Source organism: Euleptes europaea, chromosome 3 (assembly GCF_029931775.1).
Source record: "Euleptes europaea isolate rEulEur1 chromosome 3, rEulEur1.hap1, whole genome shotgun sequence".
NCBI lineage: Eukaryota > Metazoa > Chordata > Lepidosauria > Squamata > Sphaerodactylidae > Euleptes > Euleptes europaea.
Window position 1 is genome coordinate 46,997,672 of NC_079314.1, and position 19,485 is coordinate 47,017,156.

Sequence of the window (19,485 nt, forward strand, 5' to 3'; positions counted from 1 at the left end):
TTCTTTTATTCTTTTTTTAAAAAAAAACCTTTTTACCTCCCCACAGGAATTGGATGGTTGTCTTCCCTTGAAAGACAGACAGCGCATTCCTGACCTTTAAGGGCGAAAGCTTTTAGGAGGCCAGGAAGGTGCTGCGCCAGGATTTGGCCCCCGCGCCGGCACCCAGGCTACTTACGATGGCGATAGTGGCCCCAGCGTGGAGGCCTGGTTGCCTGTCACCGCCACAGCAGCGCCATGCCAGAACGCCAGTGGGGCCTTCCGCTGGCATCCCACCAGTGTAAAGGCCCGCGCCGGCGTTGTGGGGCGCATTCTGGAGTCCCAGGAGGCATTCCCGGGCCTACCGGGGGGGCGAGGAGCTGCCGTTAAGACCCAAGGGAGCCCATTCCTGAGCTCTGGGGCCAAAAGAGCTCAGGAAGCACGCAAGTGGCCGCACCGGTGTCTGGGCTGCTTGTGCTGGTGCCCGGACCACTTGTGTCACTGAAAGAAACAGGGACGCCAGCGTTGGGGTGCTCACGCTGGCCTTCCTGCGCTGGGGTGGCAGCACAGCCCTGGGGCATCAGCTTGACCTCCCACCGGCATCCCAACAGTGCAAATCCCTGTGCCATCATCCCGAGGGCATTACCAGGGCATTCCAGGGGCAGAACTGCCAGTAGGCAGCTTCCTGACCTCTTTCAGGCTGGGAATGCCCCCTCTGACAACAGCATTGCTACACCAGGTTTTTCTTGGCACAGCTTCACGGTTTTCAATGAAGGCATAAACTTTCCAGCACATCTTGAATGTGTTTAATGGGGGAAATGCCCCATTTCCCAAAAATATATGTTTAAAAGGCTTTTTTAAGCCTTTCAGTGGCCGGGGAACGGCTTTGGAGGAGCCGCAACGGCATGTCGGCCATGCCGTCCCCAGCCACTGAAAGGCTGAGGAATGAGCTGCAAGTACATTATTCATCATGCAACTCTCTCCGTATGATCTATCTATAGTTGCACACAAACAAACTGGGATCTCGTAACTCACTCATAACGTATCAAAATTTAAGGATACTTCCTCAATAGATAGAAAGCTAAAATTTGACCAACACATGGACCAAAACATGCTTTCCAATCTCTAGAAAAAAAAATGAGTACTTTTAATAGATCTCATCCTCGGCGTCTAATAAGAAATATCCTTCATAAGCAGCAGCAAGCAAGCTTAGGCATGACTCTGGGACAACAGAGGGGCAGGGGGAATTTGTGTTTCATATACTTCAACAATTCCTTAGATTGGGTAAGGGGGAAATTCTAGGAACAGCCAGGAATATGTTCATGCTTGATAAACTATATTTAACAGTTTTACTATAATGGGAACAAAGTCTGGAGGAAAAAATTATCTACAATTACTTTTAGTCAAAATGTCTTATTTAAATACAAAGCCTGCAGTTTTATGAGAATCATTTATGAACTTTGGAATGTTATCAATTTAACTTGCAATCAACCAAATGACAACAAGCACACCCAATAAAAACAGCAAAAGAATACTCACAGGCTTTTGTTGCGGGGCAGTACTCACTGGAGGAGGAAAAACACATCTGGTGTCAAATCAACAAGTTAGTGAATTTACAGTCTATACATTTAAAAATATATAAAAGGAAATCTGCTAATCCAAAGGCTGATGGCCAGATCAGCCCTTATTTTGCCCAGTCTACTGCAGTGAAAAAGGTCCACTAAAAAGATCTATAAAACTGGAGGAAGGGGTGACTGTTCTGGATTCTGACTCTGGGAGAAGGAAAGTCAAACATATCTTGACTGTGTTTCAGCTTTAAGCTTCACAAGAGATCTTTATACAGACACAGAGAGAGCACTGGGAAATCTTCAAACTGTTGCCATGAGCTTTAAGCTGCCACTTGGTTGGCTTCTGTCTATTACCTCCTTCTGTCTTGGACATATGACTCTTACGTCTTATGCCATACTCAGTCTTAAAAGCCTAGTTTGGTGCTATTTGCAGAATAACAGGAGGTGAGTTGTCAGGAGAACAGATAGGAGCAGGATGCCCCAGCCTAATCGCATTACAAACATGATGGTAAATGGCTAGCCGGCAAAACGTGCCACAAGTTCATAGTCCCCAGCACAATGGAAGTCCCCAGAAGAAATTTACTCAAGCATGAGCTAAAGGTGCTTAGATAATTTTTCAAGGTATTTCAGTTCAGTCTACATGTACATTGGCACATTCTTTTCTAAGAAAAAAATATCCCAGAGACCTTGGCTTTTAATTACTATGTTTGTTTGTTTTTTGTCATTCCCTTCTTCCTTGATATTAGTCTGACTCCAGAGATGTATTTTATTCCACTAAAATAAACCACCTGTTTTTCTACTTTTTCCGTATCTCAGTTTCCCTTCCAATCTTGCCTTGGTGCCCTGTTCTTTGAAATGGATAACTAAAACAGTGTTGTGGTATAAGTCCAAATTTTGATGTGTTTCCCTATAGCACTCGTGACTATTTTGGTGCAACTCTTTGGCCAGTTTGGGAGGTTGGTTCATTCACACAGAATACATGTCTAACATATAAGCGAACAGGCCACATGGAATAAAAACATGCAAATTGTGCAAACATGCAAATTTTGTGTAAACCTTCCAGCATGTTAACACATAAGCTAAAAAGCAATCCATCTCCTAAATCATCCATTTCTGTTAGTTACATTTTATAAGATACTGATGAAGTCTAATGCTGGCAAAGACTAATATAAACAAATGTAGAAAGGAGATGACTATTAAGCCAAAGCCAAGGAATAAGAACTATATTATTAAGGCATTCACCATACAAATCAGTTGGAACTCACTATTGGTGACTTCAGTACTGTAACTGTGCAATGAAGGCACATTTGAGGGGTGCATGCATACGCCCATTGTGGTTTGAATGTTACAATGCACATGCAATTTCTTATACAAATATTATCTCCATGTAAGAAAATCAGGGTGGATTCCAGACTTTGGGGGGCTCTTCAGAAGATGCCCATAGACGAGCTCTCTGATACTGTTCCCACAAAAGGTAAGCCCCGAGCCAGGGTTACGTGGGTGAGCAAGCAAGCAAGCAGTAGTGCAGCTGCTCCGAGCTGTCATTGCCGTTCTACCACTTGACCCAGGAAAAGCAGCTGCCACTAGTGTGGCTCCACCCACTCCCTTTTTCAGGCTGAGGGACTGGGCAGTGCCAGCTTCTGGCTCCAACAGCAACAAGCTGCAGCTGCTTCCTTCCTCTGCTCTCCAGAGCAGGGAGAGGAGAAACCTTACGGAGACTGCCACAGCCAGAGTAGTATGATTGCGCATACCTAACTGTGAAGGATGTCCAGGCCTGCCTCTTTCTGCTCTGGGGACCGCAGGAAGGAAGCAGCAGTTTCTTGCTGCCAGTGGAGCTGGGCACCACAATGCACACTCCCTCGCTTTGAGGAAGGCGAGGGGTGGCGGTTCTTCCTCTGTGGCAAAATTGCTGCTCATTTGTTCACCTAGGGCTTTTCTGCACAAGGGCCCTTGTTCTCTGTTTTCTTAGCTGCTGATTGGATAGCAGCAGAATCGCATCAAACTTTTACACATCTTCCTTCCATCCACAGTTTTTCAGCTGCCAGAGTTTATTTTCTTACAGTTGTGTCTCAATTCAATCAGGTTTTCAGAGAGAGGGTGCTGTCATCACCAGCAATGGCACAGCAACACCCCTTGTTTCCCCTTCCCCCCCCCCTCTTTTATGAATACACATGCACTGTATCAATATATCAACCTATTGCAAGAAGAAGGGATAGGCAGGCGCATACATGAGAATCACCTCATGGCCCCTGTGGAGACATGCTCTCCACTCTAAGGTTCATCCCAATATTAGGAAGTTTGGGGCTGCAAAATGTTTTTTAAAAGTTTTTCTGTTGACAAATGCTAGGTAAGTGGAGAGGAGTCAATCACTCACCCATCCAGTACTTAATGTTTAGTCTCTATCAGGCCAAGAACAACGAAGCAGGTCAGCAGGGCCCCTCTGAGACAAATACCCCCAAAATCCATAAAATATCAAATTCCCATGAAAAATTAGCATAGTAAGAGGGGGCAAGTGCTATCTGAGTGTGCTTAAATTAAAAAAAAAACTTGCCAAAATGCAAGGAAATTTTTTTTTCTTTCTTTGGGGGGAAAGGGGAGCCAGGGCATATCAACAGAGCCAAGAACAGAGGCAAAGAGCAATGAGCACTCCTGGGCCTTCAGAAAGTGCAAGGAAGCAAATGGTCATGGCAAAAAAGTTATTTTTAATTCAGGGCAGAGAAAGAACACTGCAGCAAGCACATGTGAAGAGCACTGATCGCTCATGTGCAATGTTCTAGAGATACATCAATATCAGACGAGTGTTTTAAAAATAATTAATAGAAAATTTACCAACCCAAGGGACAAATATTCCTTATTACCGAGGTGGGGGAAAGAAAGCAGAGGGCAGGGTTGTCCCACAGTCACGAGCCAGTCAGCAGAAAGTGGGTGGGAAGTAGGAGGAACCAACAAAAGAGCAGGAAACATTACCCACAAGAATAAATGTGATTCAGAAATGGTTCTTTGAAAAAGATTTGGGTAAAAGTCGTCCCAAAAGAAGCAGGGGGGAAAAGAGGAAAATACGAGACAAAAACTAATGTCTGAAAGGAACATGTGGAAGCCAGAGGATAAACTAAATCAGTTTGGGCCACAACAGACGCAGTAATGCCATGTAGAAATGCCCCTAGAGGACAAGAGGCCCAGCAGCCAGGAACTGCACCACTACTAGCTCATTCACCTCACCGGGCACTGGGGGGCTCACACCTGACCTATGTAGGATCGGCACAGGAAGAGGAGATTTGGCTCTCTCCTCTTGGATCTGCACACACAGTGGCAAATGGATTCTCCTCTTCCTCCTTCTGCCACAAAGCAGAGAGAGAAAGCAGCAGCTACGGCTCACCACTGATAGATGCAGAGTGGCAGGTCAGGAATTGGCAGTGGGCCCAGCCAGTGGTGGGCTCTTCTGGTGTCCCGAGGCCCCCAGCAGCTGCCCAACATCCTGATACTGGCATGAAGAAAAAACATTACATTAAGCAGAAGGAGTTCACGTGTTTCATAGCCTGAGAGGAATGAAATGGCCATAAAGGCTGGCCTCAAGCTGACAGAGAACTTTGTGCTATATAAAATTATACTGAATGATCTTCTGAATACTACACTGAAGAAAGAAAGAAGAAAACATAGTATACCTTGTCCAGCTCAAGGGAAAATCCAGTAACATTTTAATGTACTGTTACATTTAGCAAAACACATGATTGAATGTGTCCCAATGATGAAAGACAACGGTGTGGCCCTTACCCAATCATACTGCCCCACTGACTAAACTCTGGTTTGGCTGCCAAAAGGACAGATATATGAGAAGAAGAGATACACAGCCTTCGGACTGCTTTCTTATGATAAAATTAATGCTGCTACTACATTATTAATTTGTTAATATCATTTTACACATTCAAATTAGCCTTGCTGAAATTTATAATTCCCATTAACTAAAATTAATTAAATATAACTGCAGCCAGGACTGGAATCTTGCTGTACTAACTGAATGTTTAAATTACAACCATACCTGCTGAGCCAGAAGGAGGAGGAGCACCAGCCTTCTGCCACTCGGTAGCTTCTGCAGCCATTCGGCGCACATAGGTGTCATCCACACACATCAAAATGTTTTCTGGTTTGATGTCCGTATGGATGATCTTGCACTTGCTGTGGAGATAATCTAAACCTTGCAACACCTGATCACAAAAATAACAACAAGAACATCATCAGAACTGAAATCTGATGTTAGAAGGGTTTTTCTAGTTTTGAGATCCAAAATATCATGCAGAAAACCATTTGACAGAAACCGATTTCCCAGGGTAGTGGTTTAAAAAACAACAACAATGGAATTTAAAATGCCTTTGGTTGCCAAAGTATGAAAAATGCTGCAATCCAGGCACTATTTATTTAAAAAACTAGTCTTCGTTTCAACAAAATATTCCTAAGTCTGGAGCAACATATACAACAAATAATGACTATAAAATAAGTTTAAACGACAGTAATATGTATCACACACACATACCAGCTCTAAAGGTTTTAATCAAACTAAAAACACTATCTTAAAATATATTTATTTGACTGTAAGGGCCAAACCAGCAATGTTTAATCACCTACTGGTTTGGCTTGCACTCTGTTTACAAGTAGCAAACACAGGAGTCAAACATGTCACAGTTAAGGAGGCAGATTTCTCACAAAAATGATTGCACATATATCATTATAGTCAAATATTATATACACAGTAATTATATACTGTTTTGCTGTACCTACCTGCAACTGAGTCTGCCATTACCACTTCCAGTGGTTAAAAAGGAAGATTCTTAAAAGAAAAAACAGCCTTTGACATTTTGACATGAGATTTGCTACTTAGGCATCTCTGTTATTTTATGGAAGTATGATACAATGACTGTCAATGGCTGGCAACTGTCCAGATCTGTATAAATTTGTGCATGCACATTCTTGTATTCACTCATAGGAACTATATCCTCCTCTGCTCCCAGTAGCAACTTCTGAGGCAGATTTTCAATTTTTAAAATGTCAAGAAAATATTCACATAATTCCAAGCTCCAATAACCTCAGGGTCATACATCTAAGCATACATAAATTGTACCAATATTTTTGCAATGCTACCAAGAGTCCAAAGCCTTTGTTAAGAAAAGAGGTTTATTACAGCATGGAAATGTAGATTTAAGTTATTAAGGCTGAACATTGATCTAGTATCTAGACAGAAATAGCTGTAATGCAATTGAAAACATTTATTTTATTATACTTTCATCCTACCCCTTCATCTAAGGAGTTCATAAAGGCATAACATTACTAAGGCAAAGAAAGAAAGAGAGAACTGAAAGATAAAGTTGGATATATCTGGCATAATAGTGATATTGCACAGCAAAAAAAAGAATTAATTGTCAAGCGAAAGAGTGCAGAATAAAAAGGGTATAAGAACAAAGCCTTGAAAAACCACAAAAGAAAGAGGAAACTGAAAAGAAAAAGAACCATGAATAAATTTTTAAAACAATTCAAGAAAGGAGCACAACTAAGAATAGTACTAACAAATCCCAGAGGATAAAATGAACTAAGCAGAGTGTGGATCAACTTTTTCATCAAAAGTTGATAAATCAAAGAGAATTAAAAAAAAACCTTAGAACATTTTGTGGAAGCTCATTAGAGATTTTACACAATCTCGATGAAATGTTAAGGTCAAAAACCAGACTAAAAAGAATCGAAAGAGGTGTGTGAAGAAAGAAAACTGAGGCACTGGAACTTCATGGGCTGAAACTTGCTCACAGAGTTTAGAAATAAAAGAAGATAAATAAGACAATAAGTAGAGAGGCAGAGGGATTCAAGAAGGGTATTGGTTTTAAAAATGGTGTGAATAGTTACCATGTTTATAGGAAAAAAGAAAATGGCCAGAAGAATGAGTGTGAAGATCCGGATGAGAAAGAACGAAGCAAGAGAAAATGACGTTAATATGAAAAATTATGGGGTTATAGTTAAGAGACACCACTTCAGAGCCAGTAACTGGAGAAATAAAGGAAAAATAGGAAGCAAGAGAATATGGTATGATGAAAGAAGAAGCAGAAGGGATAGTTTGAGCAAAATTATCATTATCTCCTTTGCTCAAACTATCCCTTCTGCTTCTTCTTTCATTAGTTTTCTAGTCACAGCTGTTCAGCCATCCCTTATAAAAGACTTTGGACAAGGCATGGGCAACTCTACCACAAGACAGAGTGCTGCATTCATACAGCATGCCAATCCAGCATATACCAGTGATACCGTGGCACAAGTCAATTTTGATGTTCTTGACACCCACCAGCTAAGTTGTGGCATAGTATGCAGAGTGCATGTTCATTTGTGTTTTTAAAAAAAGAGGAGTTGAGGTCTGGGTACATTCTAAAGATCCATTTTGACTAGTAGCCACAGGCTCTATCTGTACACTTTTATAATTTTATAGTCTACATTAGTCTTTTAGAATGGCATTGCAACTCAGAGACAGCACAGCTCTCCCAGCGCTCCTCCTGGTTCACACAGAATCCTATTAATTCCCAGACATATTGGTATCTATTGGACTGGGACAGAAAGCTAGGACCAAGTTCATTTCAATCTAAATTTAGAGGACTTAATTCTCTTTTGTATTGGGGAATTTTTTTTCTAACTATTGTCTTCTTTGGTTCTTGTAGGTTATCCGGGCTGTGTAACCGTGGTCTTGGAATTTTCTTTCCTGACGTTTCGCCAGCAACTGTGGCAGGCATCTTCAGAGTAGTAACACTAGTGTTACTACTCTGAAGATGCCTGCCACAGTTGCTGGCGAAACGTCAGGAAAGAAAATTCCAAGACCACGGTTACACAGCCCGGATAACCTACAAGAACCAATGAACTCTGACCGTGAAAGCCTTCGACAATATATTGTCTTCTTGTTCCATGGGTCAGGATTACATATTATTGCACCTCTCAAAAATATCAATAAAAAGTGCACTTTTAATAAATTATATCAAGAATGGACATTCATACACCATGAGATGCAACTGGGGATTATTAAGGTGTCAATATTCCACAGACTAGGACTTTGTCAATATTTTATAAACATGCACCTTCATACATTACTGTTGGAAAGGGATCTTTTCCACAACCACCATTTTTCCCAAATGATGCGTTTAGGAAACATATTTACTGTCTGTAGCACAGATTACAAGCCCCGTGGCGCAGAGTGTTAAGCTGCAGTACTGCAGTAAAAAGCTCTGCTCACAACCTGAGTTCGATCCCGACGGAAGTCGGTTTCAGGTAGCCGGCTCAAGGTTGACTCAGCCTTCCATCCTTCTGAGGTCGGTCAAATGCGTACCCAGCTTGCTGGGGGTAAAGGGAAGATTACTGGGGAAGGCACTGGCAAACCACCCCGCAAAACAAAGTCTGCCTAGAAAACGTTGGGATGTGACGTCTCCCCATGGGTCAGGAATGACCCGGTGCTTGCACAGGGGACCTTTACCTTTACCTTTAGCACAGATTGGTTTTAGGGAAGGGGAAGTGCTTTAAAAAAACTAGTTACTAAAAACTAAAACATATTTTCTTATGAAGAAAACCCAGGGAGATCATTTATTAATACATTTTAAAATGAGCAAATAAAGCACTCTGAAGCTTATATTTTAAACTCAAAAAAAATATTTTATGTTTGACAATGCACTTTAATCAGCTGTGCTGAAAATATATTCCCTTACAGTGACAAAAGGGGCTGTTTTCAACAAAAGTCCATTCAGGGCTGTTTAGTTATCTCACATTACTTAAATTGGACCACGGATAGCATCTGAAAAGGTTAAATGCAAGTTTGAAACACTGGACCAAATGAGATGCACACCAGGAGTTTCACGTTAGGCATTCTTTTTTAATTTAATGTTCATGCAGGTGTGTACCCATCAGCTCACGATAACAGGGCGCACAGCATCTCTCCAAGACTATTTCAGGTCAGGAACATGACAATGGGGGAAATTATTAACTCTCCCCTTCCACATGCTGTGGTCGCAATCCACACCAAAAATTTAAAATAAATAAATAACTGGGAGCGCTGAATCCACAACTTCCAGCAGACAATAGTGTCCAAGGATGTGAACACCAGAAACGTGCACACATCCCACTTTTGCCTACAGAATTTCCCTCCAGCAAGTAATTTTAAAATGATTGGCAAATTTTAGGAAGTGCCGCACAGAACTTCACAGTACATGCCAAAACCAGTGGTTTTTCATCGATACGTAACATCTGATTTCCTGCAGCTCAGTATTGTTAAGTCTTGATGTAAGATGCACAAATATCATGAAATGATTGCACATGAGCTGTTCAAGCACATGATTCAAGCACTGTAACGACAAAGTGATAACTGGAGGCACTGCATGAAATACGGACTAGATCAGGACTTCTGAAAAGATAGTCACGTCAACCCGAACTAGGCAGTTATGATCAACATCAACAGTAATAACACATTTGCAGGAACACAGCATTAAATATGAGCAAATCTTACCTGTCTGATTATACTTTTTACACAGTGGATAGGAAGGCCCTGGTAGTTGGACTTGATTATCCATTTTAAAAGATGATGCCCAAGCACTTCAAAAACCATACAAACATCTGATACTCGAATAAGGACAACTTGGCAAACCTTTTTGCTAAATTTCTTTAGAAACTGCAAGTGTAAATATTCCAGGCAAGTCAAATGAAACAATGGGCAAATACTATTATTGTGATGGTGAAATACGTATGGAACGGCTGGTACAGAAGTAATGTTAACTGAGGTTCAGGGTCCAAGCCTGGGATTCTGCATTCCCAGTTTCCCCAGTCCTCCTCATACTGGTCTGGTATTCCACATCTAATCATCAGCAACCTGTGACCACCCTCACAAGGATGTAGGAAGAAAAGCTTAAACATTGTAATTTTATACAGGTTGAGTATCCCTTATCCAGACTGCTTAGAACCAGAAGTGGTCCGTATTTTGGATCTTGCCGTATTTTGGAATATTTTGGAATTTTTGTAAATACATAATGAGATCTTGGGGATGGGATCCAAGTTTAAACATGAAATTCATTCATGTTTTATATATACTTTATACACATAGCCTGAATGTAATTTTAAACAATATCTTCAATAATTTTGTGTACACTGAACCATCAATGGCACAGCTGAGGGCCTGGGAGTAATGTCTGTATGGCAGATCAAAACGTCCAGTTTTTGGATCAGTCTGGATATCGGATGTCCGGATAAGGGATACTGAACCTGATCAGTGTTATTCCAGTCTAAGGCCACTGAAATCCACAGACTGAGACTGAAGTAACTCTTCATAGGATTGCACTCCTAGTCCCTATCAAAACTGGAAGTGCAGACTGGTAGGATAGATATGCGTATACAACCCATGGGTTCTAGTAAAATATTGTACAAATCAAAGATCATAATAATGGAAACATGTTCTTGGGAATCTTTTTTTTTCATATTTAGGAAATGTTTAGCCTATCTTTCTCCAAAAAGGGACTCAAGGTAAGTTGCATTGGTTTTTAAACCACAACCAAACAATTAAAATCGACATATAAGATAGTTAAAACAAATTCAGATAACCAGGAAGCCTTCATAAACTAGAAGCCTATTTAAATAATTCCATCTTACACTGTCATCGAAATGTAAACAATGTGGGGGCTTTCCTGATCTGCACTGTATAGGAGCCCCAGCTGAAAAAAAGCTCTGTGTCAGGCAGGTCCCGATCTAATTTCTCTGTAAAATGGCCTTCTTAAGTACGCCTTAGTCTGAAGAGCAAAGCTGTCACCCAGGATGAAAACATGCAGATGATTATTACAAAAGACGTGTACTATTAAAAGACTAAGCAAATCTCTCCCTCTTGACAGACAGCACCATAAAGTTACACTTGGACCAGTAAGCACTTAAGTGCCTCCCAACAACTCATGACTTCCCAGTCTGCTACAACATACCATTCTGAACTTCCAAGTGCCTTTTCAGTACCTACTTCTTGTACTCTAGCACATTAAAGCAATAATACTAATGTTCTAAAATTAACCTATACTTCAAAAGCGTTTGTATGTCTTTTAAATCCAAGGTATTAAGTAATCAGAAAAAAAGATACGTATGCCATTCATGCCGGAAATTTTGAAGTCATCAATTAACTGAACAACCATGTCTTTATTTGGATCATTAGGGTCACTTTCACGAACCTAAAACACACACAAAAAAATCCCTAAATTTTAAAACAGATTCAAAGCAACATCATCAGAAGAAAATAATTTTAAATAATTTATTTTAAGGATATTTAGGAGCTAAGAAAATAAAATGTCTCGCACTTTTCATTTTTGCTGTCTTCTGCTTTACAAAATGCCAAAAGGAGAGTTAATTACAAAATTATAGATTTATATAACAATTCAGTTCATGGTCAGAGTCCTTAAGCATGAGGTGTGCTTGTAATACTTACACATTTAAGCAACTTTATTTCATCCAAGGCTGTCTCGGTATAATGCTGAGCACTTTTTACAACTTTCATTGCAACAAATCTTTTTCCCCTTTAAAAACAAACAAGCAAGTGAGCAATATAACAAAGCCAATACATTTTTAAACTCTAAACCTGTTAACAGAAGGAAATGTTTTCTATTTATAACATTAATTTAATAAAATGCTTTTTCTGTTCTAGAACTGTAAGCTGAAAACCAATCCTGCTAATTATTTCAACAATATTCATTGACTGAAAGCACAGTTTTTGAAGAACTAAAGGAATATATACTATGCTGGTCCTTTACAAGACACATTAGCTTGGCAAGTATTGGGCATCCAGTTGCCATGGCACCTAGAAATTTCATTGTGGCACCTAGTATTTTCAGCAATGATATTATTGTAGCATCTCTTAGCAATTCTCAATGGAAGTGCAATGATTTGGAGCCAAGCAGTTCTTGTGAGAATGGGAGGAAGGGATCTCCTTTCAAAACCAAAAAGGCTTCATTCGGGATCATGGGACCTGCATAGGCAAAAGCCACATGGAACGGGGACTCTAATAAAGAGAGGAGTTAGCCAAGACTGAGCCAAAAAGTTGGCTCGATCCAAGCCAACGCTTCTTTATCATTTCAAATCAGAATGTTTTGTTTTAGGACAAAATAAAGGTCTGGTTATTGCTTGTTTGTATGTAAACTTAACTTTGCACCAATCAATACAACTGGACGGATTCATTTCTTGTTGCTTTCTATACTGTCTTCAATATTCAATTAAACTGAGCTTTTTGAAGCAATAATGACAAACTGGGAAGAAATTAGGCTAGGGTTAGAGGCTAGCTTTTTGTTGGGGTTATGATTGTCAGGGTTACCCCTATATTTATAGGCTACAACATTTTTGTCATGGTTTAATAAAATTACAAGGAACTGTGAAGATGTCAGGTTTCATTGTACATTTACTTATACATTTTTTTAAATTAAAATATGGAACCCCAAAGGCTAAAAAATGAGTCTGACACCTAATGGTCTTGGGCTGGCTCCTAGAGCCAAAGAAAATTTGTCAAAGCCCACATTCGCTTCCTCATATGCTCAATAAAATGTGTAAATTCAATAAATACTGATTATTTAGCAAGGAAAATAACAAGAGTTTTATGTCTTACAAGTTTTATAAAACACATGTTGGACTCAAAAAAGAAGACTGTATTAATATCCCTATATAACACTACTTCTAGCAAATGGACAAACGTTTGTGTAAGCTCAGCTGTGTTCTTGGCAAGTATTCTAAATAAAATAAAATAAAACACAATTAATGTGCATTAGAAATCTAAAAAAAAAAGATATGTCTTACTGCATATCCCAGCATAGCCAGACTGTAGAGAAGTGTCCCCATCCTAATTTTCTGATAACGTGATACCGGCCATTGAAAAGATCTCCAATTTTTACTGGATGATAGCCACCTTTAAAAAAAGGAACAGATACAACTTACAAACAGAAATGTTTAGTTTTATTTTTTAAAACTCAACGAATTCTATAAACTTTCTCACACACCCAAGCCAAAACTTAATTCAATGGAAGTCAATCACACTGGTCCCAACAGGGCTTTCGCCCAAGTTAGTGTGCAAAGGACTGCAGCCTCAGTTACATTTAGAATTAATAGTAAAGTATTTGGATCAAGGCTCTTTACTTCCCTTCCCTTTTCACAAGTGTTAAGTAAAATTGAAAGCTGTGATTCTCTAGAACAGATAACCAATTTTTGTGTTATTGTGGGGCTACTTCAGATTTGTGATCCAAATGCTGGAAAGCTATTATATTGCAGTAAGTGACAACTTCACAATAAGTCAGTTAGAGAACACATGCACCCAGACACAGAAAAACATAAAGACATGTACATACATATTATATACATAAGATATACTTAACATCAGATGATAGAATCACCAACTCTGAGCTACAAAACACTGGGCTTTTTGCTTACAAGTAAAACTGTGGCCAATTCGCCCAGTCTTTTTGCACTTCCAAAGTTTTAAACATATCTTGATTAAAATTTGGCAGGACCTAAATAAGACTAGCAGTCTGCCAACCAAACCTGGCTCATGAGCCTGTGGGTCATCCCTGCTGGACAGCCTAACTCTAGGTATCATTTCCTATTATATTAGATCAAATAGTCTGGCTCCAAAACACAAAACAAAAACAGCCTTGCCTCAAAAAATTGAAACAAAAGGATATCCTATACCAAAATGCTCATGAGGATGTACTCTATCATGTATAAAAGAGTCTCTCAAAAGAATCCCCTGGGAACATTTCCAGCCCTTTATATAGTGCCTTTCTTGCCCTTTCACTCCCATATATGATCTATAGTTTCCCGACAAAACAGAGAAGAATGAATTCAAGAGACTAAATAACAAGCTTCAAATCAATACATGATACCTGAATTTAAATTCAAGCAGGATATACAGGAGCCAAAATAAATTAAAATATTATTGGAAACACAAGGGAAGTCAGACAAGGCACGCTCCATTTTCTCCAGTTTGTTACATCTGAAATGTATTTCAGATGTATGTATTTTCCTAAAGTATTGAAATTATAATATCTTCTAGTGACATTACCTAGTATAGTGAAAGCTTTGTTATCTAGTACCTGAAAAGCTGGAACAGCCCATTAACCAGCATCACCCAGAGGGCAAGGTTCCCCCCATCAGTTACCATACCAATGTATCTTATAGCATATGTATACATTACCTCTGTCTTCCCAACTGGCCAATTCAATGCCTCCAGCTGTTGCTGGGCTTCTGACAGCTGGCACTGCCAATTCACTACATCCTCAGCTGTCTCCTGTTCCCTCAGCCTGTCTCAGACTATTTATTTATAGTCCACCTTTCTCATGGGGAGGGGCTGTGGCTCAGTGGTAGAGCATCTGCTTGGCATGCAGAAGGTCCCAGGTTCAATCCCTGGCATCTCCAGTTAAAGGGACTAGGCAAGTAGGTGATACGAAAGACCTCTGCCTGAGACCATGGAGAGCCGCTGCCGGACTGAGTAGACAATACTGACTTTGATGGACCAAGGGTCTGATTCAGTATGAAGCAGCTTCATGTGTACATAGAGCCTCAAGCTGTTGGGAGCCAACTCTTCCAGAAAGCTCCTGGACAGCTTTTCTGCCTGCTGCAAAGAACAGCTTTGAGGCTGAGGGGAAAGGTCCTGCCAGATGTCATCATGGCATTCCCAAAGGGGTGAGGTTTGATGCCCCCGATAGAGGGTGGGAAGAAGCAATAAGCTTGAGTAACCAGCACATCTAGCTGTATCTGTAGAAGTGAGATGTGGCTCACGAAAGCTCATATCCTACCAGAAAATATTTTTGTTAGTCTTTTTTTTTTTTTGAAAATTTTATTGGTTTTTATAATAGAAATTTTCCATAATAACTAAGAACATATAAACATTACAGAAAGAGAAAAAAAAAGGAAATTTCTTTGACTTCCCCATCACCTCTGTCCGCCTCTTAATAAAGTATTTTATCCCAACGTAATATGGCCTGATCTTAATTATTTTTAAACTCATTTAAATTTCATTTAAATTTCATATAACATACTCTATTGATATAAATGGTTATAATTCTTAATATTGATAGTGTCATTTAGATCAGATTAAAAGGTATTCTTGCATTTTTCCCAGTTTTAATTCATATTCACAATATTTCATCCAAGCCTCCCATTCCCCCATAAATCGAACATTGTCTTTTTGATTTATAGTGGCTGTAAGTTTTGCCATTTCCACCAGTTCAAACATTTTCATAATCCAGTCTTTTTTCCCAGGGATATCTGCCCCTTTCCATTTTGCTGCATAGAGCAATCTTGCAGCTGTTGTAGCGTAAATCAAAAAGTTTCTTTGTGTTGACAGGTCATCAGGTATCATACTTAGTAGCATCATTTCTGGTATTTTGGGTATATTTTTTTGTAGTATCAGTCTTAATTCATTATAAATCATATCCCAAAAATCCTTGGCTTTGTCACAGGTCCACCACATATGGTAAAAGGAACCAACTTCCTTGTTACATTTCCAACATTTAGGGGACGTCATTTTGTAAATCCTTGCAATCTTCTTAGGTGTTAAATGCCATCGATACATCATTTTATAAATATTTTCTCGAACTGACTGCGTATTTATTCCTTTCAGGTCTTTCGACCATAGTCTTTCCCATTTGTTTAAAACAATATCATGTCCCACATTTTGAGCCCAATCAATCATTGTTGGTTTAATTGTCTCCTGCTCACAATATATTGTTAAAAGAAGATTATACATTTTAGAAATCAGTTGAGTGTCGTTGTCTAATAACATCTTATGAAAGAGCGATTTTTCTTTAGAGAATCCATTTTTCATATCTTGTGCAAAGACTGATTTAATCTGACAGTATTGAAGCAATTGTAAATCATCTTTAAGTAACTGAAAGTCTTTTAGTGAGCATTTTTTCCCTTCCCAGTTAATTAATTCCTGGTAAGTAATAAATTTGTCCGGTCTAAGTGGGTGTAATGTCAACATTTCTTGGGGTGATATCCACAACGGTGTTGCTGGTTCAAAAATATGTTTATATCTCATCCAAGTACGAAATAAGGCGGATCTGATTATATGGTTACGAAATGATGCATGTATCTTGATTTTATCATACCATAAATAGCCATGCCATCCACTTATGTAAAACCTTCAAGATCTAACAAACGCACATTGGATAAGTCCATCCAGTCTTTTAGCCATGTTAAAGCTGCTGCTTAAGCGTAGAGTTGAAAATTAGGTAGTGCTAAACCTCCTCTAACTTTAAGATCCACCAAATATTTATAGGCAATCCTCGGTTTTTTCCCTTGCCAGATGTAGTTTAATATGTCTTTCCTCCAGGTATCAAAGTATTTGACATGTGATATTATAGGTAAATTTTGGAATAAGAAGAGTATCCTTGGTAAAATGTTCATTTGGACTGTTGATATACGTCCCAATAATGACAACTTTTTATTTGACCAAATGATCATATCAGTTTTTATTTTACTCCATAGTTTAAGATAATTGTTGTTTATCAATTCTTTATTCTTCACAGAGATCCAGATTCCCAAGCATTTGACTTTGTTAACTTTCTCCCAACCTGTATATGAAGTAAATTCCTGCTGCTGTGTTTCTGGTAGATTCTTGAATATTGTCTTTGTCTTTTCTTGATTGACTTTAAATCCCGATATTCTTCCAAAGTCGTCCAGAGTCTCCAATAATATCTTCATTGATTGTGTTGGGTTTTCTAAAATTAACAAGAGGTCATCCGCGAATGCTCTCAATTTGAATTCATGTTTTTTAATTTTTAGTCCGCGAATGACCTCCATGCTCCTTAGCTTACAACATAGTGATTCCAACACCAACAATAATAATAACGGAGATAGGGGACAACCTTGTCTAGTTCCTTTCTTGATTGAACAATTGTCTGACATCGATTCATTCACCAAAATTTTTGACTGTTGGGATGTGTATATGGACGATATACCTCTCAAAAAACGGTCTCCAAAATTTAATTTTTCCAGTATCTTTTTCATAAAATCCCAGGAGACCATATCAAAAGCTTTCTCTGTGTCCAAGAATACAAAGGCCGCCGTTTGTTGGATATTCTGGTCATAATATTCCATTGAATCTAATAAGATTCTTATATTATCTTTAATTTGCCTTCCTGGAACAAAGCCTGCTTGGTCTTCGTGTACAAGGTTCTTAATAAAATGTTTCATCCTATTCGATAAGACCGAGGCATAAATCTTATAGTCCACATTTAACAGCGAAATAGATCTATAGTTTGATGTTTTTTCTGGATCTCTTCCTTCCTTAGGTATCAACGATATAAATGCATGCGACCAAGTCTCTGGGGATACTCCCTTATCCAAAATTGTGTTACAAAGTAATACAAAAAAGTCTACTAAATTATCACTAAATATTCTATAAAATAGTGCAGTAATTCCATCTGGTCCAGGTGTCTTGTCCGGTTTTTGTTTCGTTATTGCTTCTTGTAATTCTTCCCTTGTAATTGGAGCATCTATCCATTCTCGTTGGGTTGTTGAAAGGATATTCATCTGTATTGAATTTAAGAAGTTGTCCATTTTCTGTTTTGAAATATTTTCTTTCTGATATAGTTTAGTATAGAATGAAACAAATTCCTTTTGTCTTTCCAAAGTCGAATAAACTGGTCCTTTAGCAGATTGGATTTTTGTTATAATCTTCTTTTGAAATGAATCTTTCAATTGTGTTGCTAAAAATTTTCCAGGTTTATTAGCATGTTCAAAGTATTTTTGTTTGGCAAATTTTAAGTTTTTATTCATTTCCTCCATTATTACCAAATTTAGTTGGTGTTTAGATACAGAAATCTTCATTTGTATTTCATTTTTCTCTGCTTCCTGTAATGCCATAACAAGTTTTTGTTCCAAATTTTGTAGATCCCAAAGTATATTATTGGTAAATTGTAGTTGGGTTTTCTTCCATCATAAATCTGTATCATAAATCCTCTTAGAACAGCTTTAAATGCATCCCAAACTGTGTTCAACGAAGTTTCCCCATTAAGATTAATTTCAAAAAAATCTTTAATTAAATCCTGTAGTTCTTTTTGAATCTTGTTATCCTTTAAAAGTTTATCATTTAATCGCCATCTGAATGCTTGTTTATTGTTCCATTCAAATGTAACCGGGTTATGGTCAGAAAAAGTTCTTGGTATGATTTGGATTTTACGTAATTGCGTAAAAATAGATTTACTAGCCCATATCATGTCTATTCTGGAATGTGAGTCGTGTCTCGCTGAATAAAAAGTATATTCTTTAGCCGTTGTATTCATTGTTCTCCAGATGTCTTGTATTTCCAATTCTGAAGCCATGGTGAAGAAGGTTTTAGGTAAACATCCTTCATTTTCGTCTTTTGCGTTTGATTTTTTATCCAAAATTGGGAGGATAACACCATTGAAGTCACCCATCAAAAGAATCTGGTCATTTGCATACTGAGAAATCAGTTCATGTAGTTGTCCATAGAATTTAGCTTTTCCTTCGTTAGGTGCATATATTCCTACTACAATCGTCTTTTGCCCCAATATTTTGGTCTTGATAATTACAATTCTCCCTTCATTGTCTTTGTACAGTAGTTCAGGACTAAGGCTAGAATGAGCATATATCACTACTCCCTTTGTTTTTGTTTTAGCCGATGCAACAAATGCTTGTCTAAGCATTTGCCTATCCAGGTATTTTTTGTGTTTTGTTGCTATATGAGTCTTTTGTAAGCAAATTAGGGAGTATTTGTATTTCTGTAAATATTTGAAAATTCTAACCCATTTGGTTTTTTCATTCAAACCGTTCACATTCCAAGAAATTGCTTTTGCCATGATGTAGTAATTATTGAAGCAAAATATTCAGTCTATAATGCAGTGCCTCCTTCTGCTCCCTGTGGTTCTTCTTCTTCTTCCTCTTCCTTTTGTTCCAGGGTTAGTCC

The 19,485-nt window shown here is 38.7% G+C and overlaps 1 protein-coding gene across 4 annotated transcripts in view; it reads right to left on the reverse strand.

Moving 5' to 3' along the window:
• Positions 1-19,485, reverse strand: part of SRPK2 (SRSF protein kinase 2) — a 97,816-nt gene that overhangs the window by 35,365 nt on the left and 42,966 nt on the right. For all 4 annotated transcript variants that reach the window (XM_056846968.1, XM_056846970.1, XM_056846969.1 and 1 more), the window contains exons 3-8: positions 13,356-13,464; positions 12,001-12,088; positions 11,659-11,746; positions 10,054-10,160; positions 5,581-5,746; positions 1,516-1,541 (exon numbers count right to left, since the gene is read on the reverse strand). In XM_056846968.1, coding sequence (XP_056702946.1) covers positions 1,516-1,541; positions 5,581-5,746; positions 10,054-10,160; positions 11,659-11,746; positions 12,001-12,088; positions 13,356-13,464 — 584 coding nt within the window. The remainder of the gene's footprint in view (positions 1-1,515; positions 1,542-5,580; positions 5,747-10,053; positions 10,161-11,658; positions 11,747-12,000; positions 12,089-13,355; positions 13,465-19,485) is intronic.